Source organism: Artemia franciscana, chromosome 18, assembly GCF_032884065.1.
Source record: "Artemia franciscana chromosome 18, ASM3288406v1, whole genome shotgun sequence".
NCBI lineage: Eukaryota > Metazoa > Arthropoda > Branchiopoda > Anostraca > Artemiidae > Artemia > Artemia franciscana.
Genome location: NC_088880.1, coordinates 9,078,790 through 9,098,612, shown reverse-complemented (window position 1 = coordinate 9,098,612; position 19,823 = coordinate 9,078,790). Strand labels below are relative to the sequence as shown.

The following is a 19,823-nucleotide window of genomic DNA, read 5'->3' as shown; positions in this document are numbered from 1 at the left end:
CTTTCTCTTAACTCAACTTTTTAAAACAGTAAAAACTTTAGCGTAAAGAGCGGGGAGCTGAGGAAGAAAAGCCCCTTTCATTTACGGAGTAATTTCTGTTCGTTTTTTGGCTTAATGCCTTTCTCATAGTTCTCATTTAATGTAACTATTGGCATAAAAAATTCCATTTTTTAGAGTTTCAGTTACTATTGAGCCGGGGCGTTCTTACTACAGTTCGTTAGCACGAACTGTTTGATTTTGAAAAACTAGCGCATTACTGAAGTTACACAACAATATGTAATTTTTGTGGAGTAGGAATATAAAGCACTGCAAGATGTTTTTTTATGTTCTTTTTTTTAATATGATTAGGAAGTTTTTGTATGATGCAAGACAGGGATAACAATCCCTGTTATTAAAGTCCTCGTACCCAGACACCTGTTATATACACATTTAATAGAGTTCGAATTCATCCGTCACTGAAGAAGCATGCGTCCAAACATTCTTGGAGGTGGGGGTATATTTTAAGACGAACTCAAATTCTTCGAAAAGAAAATTGCCAGGAACATTATTATTATATGAAATTATGAAAATAGTGAGCTGAGAGATTTCAGAAGGTTGGAATGCGAGTCCCTCCTTACAGGTACCTAAAGGTACCTGTTACAAAATCCCCTTAGAAGTCTTCTTTTTGACTTTACTACATTAAAAAATTAACCCACACTATTACATTCAATTTAACGTGGTATAAACTTTAATCGCTCATAACTCTTAAATACAAATAGGATCGCCAAAACCAAAAAAAAAACAACATATTTTTGTCACTATTTTCCAGTTTTTCCAGGGACCCTCTTGAGTACTCTCTAGGAGAGGAGGACGGCCCCTATCTCTCTGTATGCATGTATACATAGGAATGAATTTCATTTTGGACAGTGTAGCGGCTTATAAAGTGGAAGAAAATTCTATAAGCCAAAAAATAAATAAATAAAAAAAGGGAATTTGTTCAAAACGAAAAATTGTTGCTTAACGCATCAAGAGAAATTTTTTCAAGTGGAATTGTCAAAGGATATTTTCATATACCCGTCGAACTGACCGTAAATCAAATAGTAAGCTCTACGAAAACCTGTCCCGCTTTTTAGAGGTATAATAAAAGAAAGAGGTACTTATGTATTATAGCGACCACGCAAAGTAAAAAATAATAATAATTAAAATAAATAATGATAATTAAATTATATAACTTAAAAAGCAAACTAAAAAAATCAACAAAAATTATTAATTTATTAATAAATTGAAGAAAAATTTTTATTAATAAATGTTTTTTTAATTTGGCCTGAAAATTTTGTGGGATATAGGGGGGAGGGGGTATTAATCAAGATTTTACCCCGGGCGCAAGAGAGGCCAGAAACACCACTTGTGCTTATTCTTCCTATCAAGTTTCATCCCGATCTCTCCACTCTAAGCGTTTTCCAAGATTTCCGGTTTCCAAGATTTATGTTTTCCCCCCTCCAACCTCCTATGTTCCCAGATCCAATTCGAATTGGAATGGAGCCTCTGAGGCATAAGATCCTTCTATATTTCAAGTTTCATTAATATCCGATCACCCATTCGTAAGATAAAGATACCCCAATTTTCACTTTTTCCAAGATTTCCAGTTTCCCCTCCAACTCCCCCCAATGTCATCGGATTTATTCAAGATTTAGAATAAGAGCTCTGACGAACAAGATCCTTCTAAATATCAAATTTCAGTAAGATCTGATCACCCGTTCGTAAGTTACAAATACCTCATTTTTTTCTAATTTTTGAGAATTAACCCTCCCCCCCAGCTCCCCCAAATAGAGCGAATCCGTTCTGGTTGTTTAAATCACGTAACTAGGACTTCTATTTTTTCCCACGAAGTTTCATCCCGATCCCTCCACTCTAAACATTTTCCAAGATTTTAGGTCCCCCCCCCCCCAACTCCCCCCAATGTCACCAGATTCGGTCAGGATTTGAAATAAGAGCTCTGAGACACGATATTCTTCTAAATATCAAATTTCATTATGATCCGATAACTTGTTGGTAAGTTAAAAATACTAATTTTTCCGATTTAACCGTCCCCCTACCCCTCCCCAGAAGGTCGAATCGGGAAAAGACACTTTCTAATTTAATCTGGTCTGGTTCCTTATGCGCCTGCCAAATTTTATTGTCCTAGCTTACATGGAAGTGCCTAAACTAGCAAAACCGGAACAGACAGCAGACCGACCGATAGAATTTGCGATCGCTGTATGTCACTTGGTAGATACCCTTGGAAGGAAAAAGTTATTTTCCTTGTTGTTTAAAGAGGGTGACTCAAACTTCCCTGTATCAGGTTTTCGACCATGCTGATTTCAATTGTACACTTTTCATTTTGATGTGGCACCATTTACGATGGGTTCCAGACTTTTTTCCGAAATCACCATATTTTTTTTTTCGCAATAAACTTTTACTTTTAAGAGAAATCGAAACAATAGTTACCATTCCTGAATCAGACTGAAATGGCCTTTTTTTCACTAGGCAGCTTTTTTCAAAACGTGTTCTTTATTTTTGGTTAGTATGGGCTGTGGTTCGCTCTTTACTGGGTTGTAGCTACCGCTGCAACTATAATCTGTCCAAAATAGATATTTCTTTCCGAAGTTCACCGTCATATTAGAAGTTTTACCAGCTTGTCAACATTTTCATTTCATTTTAATGCTATACGGTAGAACTTGTTGCTCAACAGCTCCTTAAAAAAAATTCACTGTGCCATATTTTATGAGGGTGCAGAGGATTCGCTTTCTCTAAAAAATCATGCACAACACATGGCACGTGCCAAGCTTTTTGGACAAGGTGCCAAACGTGGCACATTGTAAAACAGTGGGGTTTGATTGTGCACATACAGTGCACGTTTGGCACAATGTACCAACTTGGCGGGATTATGCCAAGGCTGGTGGAACTGTGCGGTAAATAAGGCAATCCAAGATGTATATGAGGTGGCGGGAAGTGAAAAAACCCCTCCAGGGTTACTAGTGGCTGGCACCACGTACTATGTACTAATGTCTACGCATATTTGCACGCAATTACATTATTAGAGTATATTCCTGGAATGCCGAATCATACTGGGAACAATAATAATTCCAGCCTGTACGTGCGTGTCTAATATTCCTGTGCTTGGAATAATATTCAAGTGAATGTGTCTGTCTCAAACTACCTTTGGAGGACCTCCTCTCTATGTCCATGTTTAGACAAAAAATCTGAAAAATCTGGAGAGAGGGAGAGTTTTAAGTGATATTCCCACAAATAACCAAGATTTTTACTACTCTTCCACTATTTCTATATATTCCTATTTCTATATATATACTATTATATATACTATATCCATATATACTATATATACTATATATATTATTTCTATATATATACCACATTTTTATATAATTTGAAAAGCATGTTATCTATTTTTACATTTTAAATTTTTTTTTAAATAATTATTCAACGTTTTATCAATTTAGTTTTTCGCATCATTTAAGCTTATTTGTTAAGATTCAATGTTATGCTTCAGTACTTGAAAATGCTTATAGTTTAAATCACGCAGGGATTTACCACTTGGGTATTATCCCAGTAGGCTATGTGGTCACTTTCTAGTGACGCTATCCATGAAGAAAAGATTTTTACTCAAAAAGCTTTAAAAAAAAAAAAATTTTGACCCGGCAAAAGTTTAAGCGAGACAGGTTGTGCATAAATGTGGCATTGAACAACATCTCATTGTGGCTCTAAAATACCTTCAGTGAGTTTATAAGCAATGATACAAGAAAACAAACAAACAAACAACAAAGTTAACAAAATATCACAACATGAAGCCACCCGGGGGCCACACAGCAGCATAAAGCTATGTTTTGGCTATATTTATTCTTGGCTATATTTATAGTGCCTAGCATAAACATACATAAGCATATACCTTACAAAAGATAAATATTGTCAATGAAAAGTTGATATATGCTTAACACAGATATACACTTTTATTCAAGCATCTCGAATGAAATGAGGGCACACCCCCCCCCCTCTCCTGTCATGCACAAACCCATGACTCCTAATCTACAGAACAGTGCCTTGCAATTTATGTAACTTTCAGTGTTTTCAAGATGGGGGGCTCAATTGTTTAAAACGAGCCGAAACAATCAATTTTTAGATAATTTATACAAATTAGACTTTTAACTTCGAATACGTCTATGAGAACTTAAATGCGTAGATAAAACCTATGAGCCAATATACAGCAAATAGTCGAAGTAAGAAATTGTAAATAAACTCTCACGACTTTGAACCCTTAGTGAAGTGCAAACAAAACTTTGACAGAACAAATAAACCAGGTTAAATATTTTCAGCTTCACGAGAGGAGAAACAACAAACAATTTAAGTTTAGTCATCAACGAGAGAAACTCTGGAACAAATTTGATTTTAAAAATGTAGCAAATTAATAGGTGAATCATTAACAATAAGTTCTTACCTTTTACAACAAATTGCAGTATAATTACAGTGATGTTCTGAAAACTTATAGCTAACAAAAGAGAATGGCAAATTTATTTTTAAATATTACAGTTTTACTTCAAAACTCATTATTTTACTAAATTCATTTGAATGATGAAAAATACAAATTTTTGTCATTTACTAAATTTTTTCATGATAGTATAGAGTATACAGATGCAGTTTTAGGGGAGGGAAAGAGGGGCAGTTGCCCCGGATGCAGAAATTTTAAGAGCGCAAAACTTCAAATAAATAGTTTAACGGTTATGATCATTTCGTATTTTTTTATTTTTATTAAAATATGGTAGAAGGCACAGTTAATAAATAAAAATAATTAATAAATTAAATGAATTAATAAAAGTGAAAAATAATAATTAAAATAAATAATAATCATTAAATTATTAAATAATTTAAAAAGTAAACTAAAAAATCAACATAAATTATTAATTTATTAATAAATTGAAAAAAAATTATTAATAAATGTTTTTTTTTAATTTGGCCTGAAAATTTTGTGGGATACAGGGCGGGGGGGGCTATTAATCAAGAATTTACCCCGGGCGCAAGAGAGGTCAGAACCACCACTGAGAGTAAAAGTAATTCTGGCCAAAAAGTTGGACTCAGGCCAATGATTTTTAGTGCTTCCTTTTTTTACAATGGGCATTACAAGCATACACAAATTATGTTTTTTTTTTTGTTTTTTTAGTATATCCTCCTTTCACAATCCTTACGATGTACAGAGACCGTATATCTAAAATGGTGCAACTCAATTTCCCATTAGAGGACAAGAGAAAAGCCTGAAGCTCCACATCAAAATAGAATAAGATTATAAAAAAATATATTAAAACAAGAGCTAAGAGCTCATATGGCACTTGTGACGAGGCGAGAAGAGCTAAGAGCCAAGAGAACATATGGTATGAGCTCTAACAAAATTCTATGAATCAATAGATTGATTTAAAAAGGAAAATAAGAGGCTTAATGCCGGTCAAGATTTAAAATAAGAGCTCTGAGTCACAAAGTCCTTCTAAATATCAAAATTCATTAAGATCCGATCACCCACTCGTAAGTTATAAATACCTAATTTTTTCTAATTTTTCCTCTCCCTTTTGCCCCCCAGATGGTAGAATCTGGGAAAACGACTTTATCAAGTCAAATTGTGCAGCTCCCTGACACGCCAACCATTTTTCATCGCCCTATCCCGTCCAGAAGCACCGAACTCGCCAAATCACTGAACCCCTCCCCCCAACTCCCCCAAAGAGAGCGAAACCAGTACGATTCTGTCAATCACGTATCAAGGACATTTGTTTATTCTATCCACCAAGCTTCATCCCGATTCCTACACTCCAAGTGTTTTTCCAAGATTTCCCCCTCCAAATCCCCACAATGTCAAAAGATCTGGTCGGGATTTGAAATAAGAGCTCTGAGACATGAATTCCTTCTAAAAATCAAATTTCATTACGATCCGATCATCTATTCGTAAGATATAAATACTCCAATTTTCATGTTTTCCAAGAATTCCGGTTCCCCCCTCCAACTCCCCCGAATGTCAAAGGATCTGGTCGGAATTTGAAATTAGAACTTTAAAGCACAAGATCCTTCTAAATATCAAATTTCATTAAGATCTGGTCACCCTTTCGTAAGTTACAAATACCTCAATTTTCAATATTACCACCCCCCCCCAATTCCACCAAAGAGAGCAGATCCGGTCCAGTTATGTCGGTCACGTATCTTAGACAGGTTTCTACTCTTCCCATCCAGTTTCATCCCGATCTCACCGCTTTAAGTATTTTCTAAGATTTCCGGTCCCCCCAACTGCCCCCCCCCCCAATTACGCTTGATCCGGTTGAGATTTAAAATAAGATATCGGAGTTACGAGGTCCTTCTAAATATGAAGTTTCATGAAGATCCGATCACTCCTTCGTAAGTTAAAAATACGTCATTTTTCTTATTTTTCAGAATTACCCCCCCCCCCCCCACCCGCAATTGAGTGGATCCGTTCCAATTATGTGAATCACGTATGCAAGACTTCTCCTTATTTTTTCCAACCAAGTTTCATCCCAATCCCTCCAATCTAAGCGTTTCCCATCATTTTAGGTTTCCCCACCCCAAACTTCCCCCAATGTCACCAGATCCGGTTAGGATTTAAAATAAGAGCTTTGAGACACGATATCCTTCTAAAAATCAAATTTCATGGAGATCCAATCACCCGTTCGTAAGTTAAAAATACTTCATTTTTTCTAATTTTTCAGAATTAACCCCCCCCCCCAACTACCCCAAAGAGAGCGGATCCATTCTGGTTATGTCAATCATGTATCTAGGACTCGTGTTTTTTTCCCACCAAGTTTAATCCCGATCCCTCCACTCTAAGTGTTTTCCAAGCTTTAGGTTTCCCCCTACCAACTCCCCGCCCCCATCACCAGATCCGGTCGGGATTTAAAATAAGAGCTCTAAGACACGATATCCTTCTAAACATCAAATTTCATTGAGATCCGATAACCCGTTCGTAAGTTGAAAATACCTAATTTTTCTAATTTTTAAGAATTACTCCCCCCCCCCAACTACCCCAAAGAGAACAAATCAGTTCCGATTATGTCAATCATGTATCTGGGACTTGCGCTTATTTTTCCCATCAAGTTTCATCCCGATCCCTCCACTATAAGTGTTTTCCGAGATTTTAGGTTTCCCCCCTCCAACTCCCCCCAATGTCATCAGACCCAGTCGGGATTTAAAATAAGAGCTCTGAGACACAATATCATTCCAAACATCAAATTTCATTAAGATCCAATACCCGCTCATAAGTTAAAAATACTTCATTTTTTCTATTTTTTCCGAAGTAACCGGCCCCCACTCCCCCCCCCCCCAGATGGTCAAATCGGGAAAACGACTATTTCTAATTTAATCTGGTCCGGTCCCTGATACGCTTGCCAAATTTCATCGTCCTAGCTTACCTGGAAGTGCCTAAAGTATTAAAACCGGGACCGACAGACCGACAGACAGACCGACAGACCGACAGAATTGGCGACTGCTATATGTCACTTGGTTAATACCAAGTGCCATAAAAATATAAAAAAAATACGAATTTACAAAGTAATTTTTGGGAGGTAGCCTAGAACGGGGGACAAACAATTCAACAGTGTAACTCTCAAGAAGCTTAACTTTATGGCGAAAATGTTGAAGAATTACCATTCACGGCCTTAAGCATCCGTGCACCTGTGTAGCTCAGCTTTGGAGGTAAAGGTCTGTGTCTGGAGAAAATCTTATTGCAAAAGTCCATTTGATTTCAATCAGGAAACTCTCAACAGCACTACTGAACGAAATATCTAGTATTTGATAGACAACTAGCTTATCCGTCATGCGTCGCTGTGACCTCAAAAGATATAAAAAAATTCTCCCCAGGGAATATTCCCCTCTACAAAAAATCTCCCCACGTATTGATATCTATCGTATCTTTAAAGTTTAAAAATATATAACCCTCCCCCCCAGGAAAATTCTTCACTCTGGACCCCCCCCCCCCGACTGAGAATTCCCTTCATTAGTCCATTAATTGAAAAACATGATAATGCACTAGAACCATAAACATTAGCTTTGACTGAATAAAGGCGTCTTTTACCCTAAATTAAAAAAAAAAACAAGCTGTTTTCAATTGAAAGTAACGAGCAACATTAAAACTCAAAACGAACAGAAATGATTCCGTATATGAAGAGGTTGTCCCCACCTCAATACCTTTCTTTTCACACAAAAGCTTTTAGCACTTTTGAAAAAGCTTCCTATTCTAGTTAAACTTCAGGAATCGTTCTTAAAAGATTGGGAAAACATTCAAACTTTCGAGAAAAGAGCAAGGCATTGAGGAGGGGGAACCCCATCATATACGAATAATTTCTGTTCACTCTGAGTTTTGATGTTGCTCTATACCTTTAGTTGAAAAAACCTTTTTTATTTAATTTCCGATCGTTTTTCAAATAACAGTGGTAGATCTGGCTCACTGCTCCCTGGAAAGTTCCTCCCACGTAAAATACATCTTCCATAAAATTACTCATGGACAATTCCATCCTCACTGAAAAATGCCCCCCCCCTTATCCTCCACATAAATTTTCGCGGACAAACCAGCCTGAAAAAATTCTCCTTGGCATGCTTTCATTTGAAAAAGACTTTAGTTTCTAACCGTTTTTCTTATCACTCCGGAAACTCCCTTCTCTGTGGAATTTTTTTTCCTGAATACCTCAACTTGCTGAAAATTTCCTTTCCCCCGGAATATTTTCATATAAAAAATGCTCCTTGGCATGCTTTCACTTGAAAAATACTTTAGTTTCTAACCGTTTTTCTGATCACTCCGGAAACTCTCTTTTATGTGAAATTTTTTTTTCTGGTTACCTCAACTTGCTGAAAATTTCCTCAGGGTGATTCCCCCAGAACATTTTCACATGCAAAATTGATTTGGCAAAGAGAAAGTAAGCAAAAATAAAATTTCGCATAGGAAAACTGTCAAATCCTCCCAGTGTAAAATTTCCCTTAGAAAGTTCACCCCAGGAAATTTATCCCTATGATAACCCTCCCACCCCCCAGCAATGTCTGTATATTTTCTAATGACAAATACTATATACAAGCAATGGGAAGATTTCACAACTTAGTCCTTTCCCCATGGGTTGTGGGGGTTATTTTACCCCTAAAGGCAAAGTTATTGGATTGTTTAACTATGCTGAATAAAATGGTTCTATTGCATAGTTATTGGATTTTTTAACTGTGCTGAATCAAATGGCTCTCTTAAATTTTGATCGGACGACTTTGGGAAAAAAATAAAAGGAGCAACTCGAAAGCTCTATAAGAAAAGGGGACAGCATTTTGCATTAATTGATTATTACGGATTAAAATTTAACAAGCAGCGCTTTATCTTCCCAATTAAAATAAGCCCCCCGTAAGTCACATCGGTTAAATCTGTTTACTGAATTTTTAGATTAAAGGATTAAAGCACTTGTTTTGGATTTTAACTTTTTTTTATAGTAACTCAGGAATTAGAAAAGCGATCTTAGTCTGTAAAAGAGTTTAACTTAAAACGAACAGAAATTATTTCGTATAGTACATCGAAAGAATTGCCTTATTACGCAAATTCCAAATATATAAGATTTATCAATTTCGGTATTACCTACCAAAAGCTACGAGCCTGGGGAAATTGACATAATTTTTTTTCTTCTTTCTTTTTTCTTTTTTGTTTTCGAAAAAATGTGGAAACATCCCGTAAAAGTCAACGATTCTTAATGATACCATCAGATTCAGCTTATCAGAGAATCCTGCTGAAGGATTTTCAAGCTCCTTTTGAAAGGATACAAAAATGTGGAATTTTTATGTGACCCTTTTTATGTTGATTCTTTTTATGTGACCAAAAAGATTGGAGGGCAACTAGCCTCCCCCTACCAACCTTTTTTCCCCGATTAAAATTTTGAGATAGCCATTTTATTCAGCATAGTTGAAAAATCCATTGACTGAAGTATCAAGATCAAGGGATTGAGGATGGGCGAAACCCTCCTCATATACGGAATAATTTCAGTACGTTTTAAAATTTAATGTTGCTCCTTACTTTTGGTTGAAAAAAAAACTTGTTTTTGTCGTATAACATACCAAAACCAGCACAGGGAACTTAACCCTAACGTAAAGGAATCTTCCAATTTAGTGGGGTGTCTGATGCCCAAAAAGTTGTATCCTTGATATATAATATTTGCATATAATACCATCTTTTTTATAATTATAGTTAGAATAGTTTATAATTATAGGTATAATTATACATAATAGTTATAATTATAATAGTTATAGCAACTTATAGTCATAATTATAGTTCCTTCGACTCCTCTCAGGAGTATGAATCTTCAGATACCTCATGCATGGGTGCTTACAAATAAGATCCTTACCTGACCAGAAGCTTTGCAGTATCGATGTACAGCCTGTTCAGCAAGGTCTCGCACTAATAAATTTCCACTTCCACAAGGAACTAGTATCCTCAGCTGCCCAAAACAAACCGTCACCTTCATCACTTAATTCTAAAAATTATCACTAAATTGTCTCTGCCATTAGCATGTCAATACCTGGAAAGAAATTTGAATAAAATATATTTTTATATGTTACTGTAATTACTGCAATTATCATTGTAAATTCTAACAGTAAAAAGTTGCAATTTTGCGTTTTTTACGAGGACAAATTCAACTGTCCAAAAACAAACTGTCACCTCCATTATTTGACTCTAAAAACAACCACTAAATTATAAAAGCAATGAGTCTTTTGATACTTTAAACTAATTATGGATTAATAATTATTTCCCATTTACAATAATTAATATCAAAAAATAATAAGTGAGATTTGAATTTTTTATTGTTAGTATTATATAAAAACTCACTTTGACTATTTCCAATACTATAGGCCTGCTCAATTCTGAGGTGGAATTTTTTCCAGCTAAGAGCAGCTGTAGAAATTCCTTAAGGGAGTATTTCCTACCAGATTTTGAAGGGGAAATTCTTCCTAAACCAATTTTCATACTAATTTATTTTAAGTTTGAGATTTTGACTCAATGAAAATGAATATTTTCGATTATTGTATTATAGACAGCACAACAGCACTACCTAAATAAAGAGCAAAGTGGGCACAATGTATTTTTTTTTCTTGCCAAGGCACTTCCTATAGAAGGAGTTTTCATAGAAACTTTGGCAGGAGTTCAATCGATGGAAGCTGGAAGTTCAAGTGCCCTTTTCAACAGTAGTCAAAAGTAATTGGAGGGCACCCAGACCCCCTCCCACACCCCTGAATTCCCCAATCACGTCCAATAAGAATTTAGAGATAGCCATTTTGTTCAGCATAGTTGAAAAATCCAACAACTATGACCATGGGGATGTCAACCCCCCAACAGCCCTAGCAGAAAGGGCTATAAGTTATTAAATAAGTAAAACAAGTTTTTTTTAACTGAAAGTAAGGAGCGAAATCAAAACTTAAAATGGACTGAAGTTACTCTGTATATGAAAGGGGCTGTTCCCTCCTCAAAGCCCCACTCTTTACGCTAAAGTTTGATTCTTTCTCTCAACTCTGCTTTTTAAAACAGGAAAAAACTTTAGCGTAAAGAGCGGGTGTTGAGAAGGGAATAGCCCCTTTCACATACGGAGTAGTTTCTGTTCGTTTTAAGTTTTAATTTCGCTCCTTACTTTCAGTTAAAATAAAACTTGTTTTTTTTTTATTTAATTTCTGAACACTTTTGAATTAGTGCATGTTTTGATTTTGGCTCTCCACATATGAATAATCAAAACGAAATTTGCATATTAATTTACATCTTTGGCTAAATGGCTTTCTCATAGTTTTGATAGGAGGATCTTGAGAATAAAAGGAGCGGGGTTGATAGACCTAGTTACCCTCCGATTTTTAGGTTATTTGAAAAGGCAACTAGAACTTTTAATTTTTTACGAACGTTTTGATTAGTACAAATAGGCATATACGTAACTTACAAAACAAACTTCTATATACGTTTATTTTTATACGTATATGAGGGGGGTTCACCCCCTCGTCAATACCTCGCTCTTTACACTGAATCTTAAATTTTGTTCCAATTCCTTAAGAATTACCCCTGAAAAAAGGCTGTAGAATAAATAGTTGAAATCAATAAAATTACTTTAGCATAAAGAGCAAGGTGTTAGGAGGAGGTGAACCCATCATATGTGTAATAATTTCTGCTCGTTTTAAGTTTTAATGCTGCTCCTTACTTTCAGTTGAAAAAACGTTTTCATATTTATCTTTTCATTATTTTTTTTTAAATGCTAAAAAATCCTGTGCCCCCTTCATGGAAATTTTCTTCTGTGACAAATTCCTCCATGAAAATTTCCAATTGACAAAAAGGCAATAGATAGATAGATAAGTGTATTTCAAAAACCCGTGGGCCATATACACAAAAATATAAATAAATTACAAACAAGCAAGGAAATTAACAACAGTACGAACACGCACAAAAAAAGAGAATTCAACGCGAAAGTACCTAATCTAACTACAAAAGAAATTAATCATATAAAACTTTTTCTTCTTATTAAAGATTTATCTATATATACTCCCACTCAAAATATTGTGGTTGGGTTACTATTTTGTAGAATACCCGGAAGCATCAAATTAATCCCATGCAAATAAATTTCCCGTAAATCCAAGAGCACCGGGCATTTCCGGAGAAAATGATCCAAGTCTTCATGATCATCTTTACAAAGGGGACAAACATACCGCCTATCAGGACCAACTATCATTTTATTTTTGTCGATCGTTTTTTGCCTGTTCTGGATTGGAAGACAATTTGCCCTAAGCTGAATCCAACGACATAGAATCATAGCCGGTAAATTAAATTTAAAATAAACTTCCTCCCCAAAACTAGGTTTTGCCTGATTATAATGTTGTAGGGTTGTAGAATCAAAAACCAGCCCTTGCCAATGCTGAATTTCCTGACTCTCTAATATAAATCGTATCTGGCTTTCTAAATTTGTTGGTACATCACGAGAGCAAAGACCATTATTCCATAAATAAGGCATTCCTACTTTTCTAGTAATGATTTAATTTGGGATGGCCATGAGGTTTTTAAACCACATTTCAACATCTCTTCATATGCCGCTCTTACTAGTCTATCTTCATTACTCTTAGTTAACTTCAACCAGAATCTAAGCATTAAAATATACCTACGTAGCTTTAAAGAAAACAGGCCCATATCACCTTTCAGAATCTGTGAATGAGTTGTCTGATGTAGACCAAACACTCTTTTATAATACTGGAGCTGAAGGGACTCCAGTTGCTGCACCGTTTCTCCACCCCATATCTCTGCTCCATATTCTATCACGGGTAAAATTTTTGTGTTAAATATTCTTTTATGCATTTTTAGGTTTTTGATCCCCATTATCGTCAGGTAATGGCTTCCTACAACTACTATTACTCCTATTATGTTTTCAGTGGGTTATTTTTCTGTATTTTTTTAATGTGTTGTTTTGGGGTTTCATATTGTAGTGTTTTGTTGTTTATTTTATGTTGGTTTTGGTAAATGGTCTCATGCTCCATACTCTTTTTCTTTTTTTCTTTTATTTTATTTTAGCACAACCTTGCAAGCTCTGCTTTTGTTGTGCTATTCTATAAAAACTATTATTTTCAATAAAATTGTTCTACTACTACTACTAATACTATTCTACCAGCATTACCAAGGCTAAGATTATGAAAGTAAAAGATTTAAGAGAATATTGATGGGAAAGTTAATCAAAACACACTATGCACATGTAATTTGTCAAAAGGGCATATTTCAGGATTGGCATAGGAAACTAACTTGGACCTTTCAGGGAATGTTTATAGGGAAGATCAACTGTCCAAAAGGCAATACGATCATGCTACTGCTAATACTTTTCAATTTCAGGAAACAACAACATTTCAGGAAATGTTGAGAGGGAAGTTGAGCTAAATTAAAACACATTATGAGAACACAGGTTATCAAAAGTGCACATCAACAATATCATAGCAATGGCTTACAGCGTTAAGTTGAAACTTTCAGGGCTTGATAAGGGAGATGTTCAACTGACCAAAAGGCAACATATGCATGCTACTATTGCTACTACCGTCAGTACTACTACTAATCCTTCTACTACTACTATTAGTGATCCTATTACTACTACTGTGACTACTATTACAGCTAAGAGTATGAAGGAGAAGATTTCAGGGAATACTGAGGGGGAAGTTTAACTGAATCAAAAACGCAAAAGGGGTGACATTATTTTAACCAAAAAAATCCTCTCTAAAAACACCCTTCCCGGTCTCTTTGCACAGCCCTTGCATTCTGGTACTAGAGGACATTCATTGAAGCTCTCTGTGCAGCGTGCCACGAGTAGACATAGAAGCCACTTCTTCAGCCAAAGAATCATCAATATGTGGAACCAGCTCTCTGAAGAAACAGTTTCTGCTACTTCAACTGACATGTTCAAGTCCCACCTTGACAGGGAATGGCTCTGCCAGGAGTTCCTTTACAATTGGGAAGCTGCAGTCCTCCACAAGAGTCTAGTATAACAGCCACAATCTACACCAAATGAATTCTTTTTTTTTCATGGAGCATCAGAAGGATGGATAATCCTTATATTGCTCCAAGCTGCAATTTAAGGTAAAAACACACTGTGTGCATGCAGGTTGCCAAAAGGTACTGCAAGGTATATGCACGTCAAAAGGCAAGTCCAAAGGTACATGCATGTACTGCATGAAAATAACATAATTTGAAAATAATAGTTTTGACCTTCATAATTATTATTGATAAGCCCTGGAAAAATATCAGTTCTACTACTCTACATTACTTCTTCAAAAAATGTTAGTTTCCATTATATAAAAAAAAAAAATTGTTAGTTTAAATGTTAGGAAACAGAAAACACTGCACAGTCATCAGAGTCATGAGACTTGATGGAATTCATATCCCTAGATACAAAGTGAGGATGTCTGCCAAACTGTGGTTTAGTTTACCTTTGGGGATTTTGTTCTTATGGATGATGATATTGCTCTCCACAATACTTTAATTAATGCCAAATTACTGAATTTTCACGGTAAGGATAAGGAGGATAAAGAAGAAGAACCACCTGCTCCAGTCCCATTAAGCAAGGCAAGATTATCCCCTTACACTCCTATGCTCCCAGAACAGAAACAAGTAATAATTTCTTTAAAGCTCTCATCTACATGAAAAAAAAAAATCACAGACTACTTTGCAAAATATTTTTTCCTCACAGGGTTTTTAACATACTCCATGTTTTTATGTAAATAAAAAGTTAAACATAAGTGTTTTTTATGTAGGTATGTACACACACATGTTATGTATTTTTAATAAATTACTTGCTTATTAAACATACTTCCTTCTTGGTTAATCTAGCTGCTGCTATTTTTGAGTTCTTGCTATCATTTACTTCTAGTTTTGGCTATTTATCACCTATCCCAATATTCTTCAAACATAGTTCAATTTCTTAGATTAATTGTCTTAGGATAATCCAGAAAAACACACTTTCAAATTTGATTTTTAATGACAACTTATTTTACTTGTTTATGTTTTTTTACTTTTCAACTATTCCATCCCCATTATGTTTATTAAACACAATCAAATGTTTTGTGGTAACAAACGGTAAGTAAGGAGCAACTCAGCTCAATAGTAATCAAAACTCTAGAAAATGGAATTTTGACATCAATAGATACATCAAAAGAATCAGCTATGCCGATTCTAAATGCATAAAATTCTTTAGTTACCAAACAAAAGTTACAAGCCTGAGAAAATTGGTCTAATTTTTCAAATAGGGGAGAAACATCACATAAAAAGTCCCCTAAAAACCATCAGATTTAAAAACCATCAACTTTCAACCTCCTATATATTTTGCATTTTTTGCCAGAAGAAAGATCATAGATGCATGTTTATTTGTTTGTTTTTTTTCATGAGTGACTATATTTTCCATGGATTCAGCATAGTTGAAAGATCCAATAACTATGTCTGTTACTTTAGTTTGCAATATGTAGCAATAGAGAATAAGTGTCTGACCATGGACATTCAAATGAAGATTTGGGATTGGCCAAGGACTGAAGAAGAGACAATTAGACTTTTCCAGGATAAGGAGGTGGTGCCCAAAACAACAGTGGATTAATGGACACAACAAGACTTTAGTTTCATAATTTTGTTAATAAAGTATTATGTTTCCATTGTATTTTGGTATATTTCACTTAACTTTACTTCTTGAGGGGGGAGTTTCATTAATACAGAAGTACCCTATTTCTATAGAAATAAAATGATCTCCCACTGTCTCTGGGAAAGGGATATAAGTTATGAAAATTGCCCATTCTTTATGCAAAGTATTTGTTATTTGGAAGTATACAGACATATTTGGGGGGAGGATTTTGTGATTAGGATGGTTTTTCATAGTGAGAATTTTCTGTGGGGAGAGAAATTTCCAGGGGATAAACTTTTCAGGAGAAATTTTACACTGGCGAAACATGACAGAATTCTATACAAAATTATTTTTAATTGCCTCATGTTCTTTTTGCCAACTCAATTTGGCATGTGGAGATACCCTAGGGAATAATCTGGAGTATATTCAGCATGCTTTATTTTTGAGAAAAGATATCCATGGAAGGAAAGGTTTTAGGAGTGATTGAGAAAATGATTAAAAATCAATGTATTTTCCAAATATGATTTTTTCTGCCTCAATCATCCACAAGAAAATTTTACAGAATTTCCAGCAGGGCTGGAACTGTCTGGAGAGAATTTTAAAGAGGAGAGGAGGAGTGTATTTTATGTGGGAGTAAATTTCCATAGAGGAGTTTCCTGCAAGGAAAAAATAAATTTTTCATAGAGGGTACATCAGTTTTACCAGCCTTGCCTGAAAAACAATCAGAAATTAGATAAAAAGATAAAAAAAAGTTAATAGAAATTAAGCAGCAACATTTAAACTCAAAGCAAACAGAAATTTTTCTGTATATGAAGGAGTTGCCCCCTCTTGTCCTCAACACTTTTCTTTGCAATAAAGTTTGACTGCTGTCCCAATTTTTTACGACTGACAACTCAAACACAAGGGTCATTTAATTAGAATAGGAAGCTTTCTTAAATATGCTAAAAACTTTAGCATTAAGAGCAGGGTATTGAGGAGGGGGGCAACCCTTTCATACATGTATAATTCTGTTCATTTTTAGTTTTAATATTGCTCCTTACTTTAGTTGTTTTTTTTTAATTCAGTTTCTTAGAGCAGGTATCCAAGCACTTCCAAATTTATTTACCAACAAAATTTTTAAAGATAAAATTTCTTGGAAGTATTATTAACCAAAATGGTGGATGGATACCATGTAATATAACAATCTGTGGGCCATTTATAGGCAAGTCAAGGGGTAAATAAAACCATGTGCATTGCTTCAAAGAAAATGCATTCTGCCATTAGTTTTTATATACTGCATGCAAAAAAAAAAAAAATTGTGAATTTATGCTTATATGTGTTTTTACTATAGCCTATGTTGTATTGATGTTTCTTGTAGTCCTTATCATTGAACTTTTTCTATTTAGGTTAGATAAAGACCCTGGCAAGGTTTACTTCAGAATTTCCTTTTAGTTTAGTTGTTTATACATTCATAGTATCTGGTTACTTCCCCCCCTGACTCCTGCATATTTTTCAAACATATTCTATATTTTAGGTAGAGTGTCCTGGCTGAAACCAAAAGAAGAGAAATAATGGCTTAATAGAAATAAAGGTGTTTTCCCAAATTTAAAAAAAAAACAAAAAAAAACATCAGTTTACAAAAGATGTATTTTGCAAGGTTTGATTTTCATGACACACAGATTATTAAAGGTCATCAAAGGTCAGAACCCTCTAGAGAGAGAAGGAACAGTAGGTACTTCAAAATACCTAACCTGAATATACTTTAGCCTGTAGATTCATCCCTGAAAAAAAAAAATTTCCTAATCTAACCCCTTTCCAAGAAGTAGCAAAAAGTAGCAAAAAATTAGCAAAAGTAAAATTTTACTGAACATATTCATTAAAAAAAAACAAGGAATTAATGAAATATAAAACAAGAGAAATATATTAATCATGGATATATATGAGACCATCAGAGGGGGGAAGGGGTGCATTTCCTATAGAAATGATTGTTATATTTAGAAAAGGCATAAGAAAAGTAGAACATTCACTCTGTCTCTAAGCCAATACTGGAATCATGTGTATTTACAAGTGGCATGAAATTGTAAGCATAGCCAGAGTCAGCCCAGCTCTAAATTTGTGCCTGGAGATAAACATGAAGGGTGTGCAACAGCACAGGATGGCTGGCCCTTAAATCCCTGATACACTTCCTGGCTAAAGGGCCTTAAAACAGAGATCAGCACCACTGATTTGAAATCTAATGGTATAGTACTGTAACATTTACCTCCTTTACCAGAGGACATTCAAAATGAGCATAGGCTTACCACTTACCATTATTGCTATTGCAGTAAGCATTATTGCTTACTGTTTGATGTATTAATAGATAAATAAAATAAGGAATTCAATGGTAGGCTAGCCTATTACTTTGGCAAGGCTATATTTTATTATGATGCTTTATCTGAACTTATGAAGGAAGCTAAATTCAATAGGTATAGACCTGTCATGAGGCAAATTTCAGGGCCCTCTAGAGGGAGGAGCTGAGGTGGGTACTTCAAAATACACTCCTAGGACATACTTTAGCCTTTAGACTCATCCCTGAAAGTTTCATTTTCCTAACCTAACCCCTTTCCAAGATAGCCAAAAGTCAATCAACTAGAATTTTACCAGAAGCAATAAGCAGGTTTACATTTAGAAAGAGCATGGAAAGACCTGCTGAGTGGTATATTCTACTTATATCTAGCAAAGTGATTGATTCATTTATAAATTTATAAACTGTAACTAGCCTACTTTCCAACTAGGCTACAAGCAAAGGTAAATTTATGACAGTTCATAATATTGACTTACCAATAAAGTGAATGTACCACTTAATGCCTTTTTTATGCTCTTTATGAATATAATAATTGTGTCTATTGCAAATTCAAATTTAAGCACTTTTTGAGCTCTTAAAAATGACAAATTTTTAATTAAAGTAGACCTATGAGTTATTGGTAATTTTCCAACAAAATAACACTACATTTTTACAGTGTCAAAATTATTTATGATAAGGTTAGTTTAGGTCAAAAATGCTTAAATTTGTATTTGCAATAGGAATGAGTATTATATTCATAAGGAGCATAAAAAAAGGCATTGAGTGATATGTTCACTTTGTTTGTAACTCAATAATATGAACATTCATAATTTTACCCAAGCAAAAAAAAAACCCCTAAAATAGAAATTGTGCTAGCCTAACAAATTTAGGCCAAAAATGTGGTTAAAAAATTTGCCTATAGATTGATGTTGGTCAACCATAAGCTCTGAGGACCTGCAGCTATTGAAGAAGAAGTAGATAACAGTCAGTTTGATCTTAGCCTAACGGACTATCAACTTCAATCTAAGATCAAATTCAAACCATCCAAGCACAATGTAATCCATTCAGGGCATATAATCACCATCACACTCATCCTAGGATGGTTAAAAGAATAAAAACTGAAATTTAATGAAGACAATTATTACCAGCTTTTGAAAGTGTTTATAAAAACAAGTTTTTAGTGCAGTTAGAACCAAATATGATAAACAGAATTGTTCCAATTGTTTTATAAATGTAAACAATATAGAATGAAAGTGACGAACGATATTTTGAATATTTCCAAAGAAAATAAAGCAAGAGATGCCGCTGATAGCTAGTGTTTGGACACTATCTATTTTGCAAATGTTCGCACAAACAGGTGCGCTGGAGAAAACGCA

The 19,823-nt window shown here is 34.7% G+C and overlaps 1 protein-coding gene across 1 annotated transcript in view; it reads right to left on the bottom strand.

Annotated features, from left to right (window-relative positions):
- LOC136038372 (partitioning defective 3 homolog) overlaps window positions 1-19,715 on the bottom strand; it is a 183,756-nt gene extending 164,041 nt beyond the window's left edge. Inside the window, exons 1-2 of the mRNA XM_065721442.1 lie at window positions 19,593-19,715; window positions 10,386-10,559 (exon numbers count right to left, since the gene is read on the bottom strand). Coding sequence (XP_065577514.1) covers window positions 10,386-10,505 — 120 coding nt within the window. The 5' untranslated portion in view covers window positions 10,506-10,559; window positions 19,593-19,715. The remainder of the gene's footprint in view (window positions 1-10,385; window positions 10,560-19,592) is intronic.
- Between the last annotated feature and the right edge of the window lie 108 nt (window positions 19,716-19,823).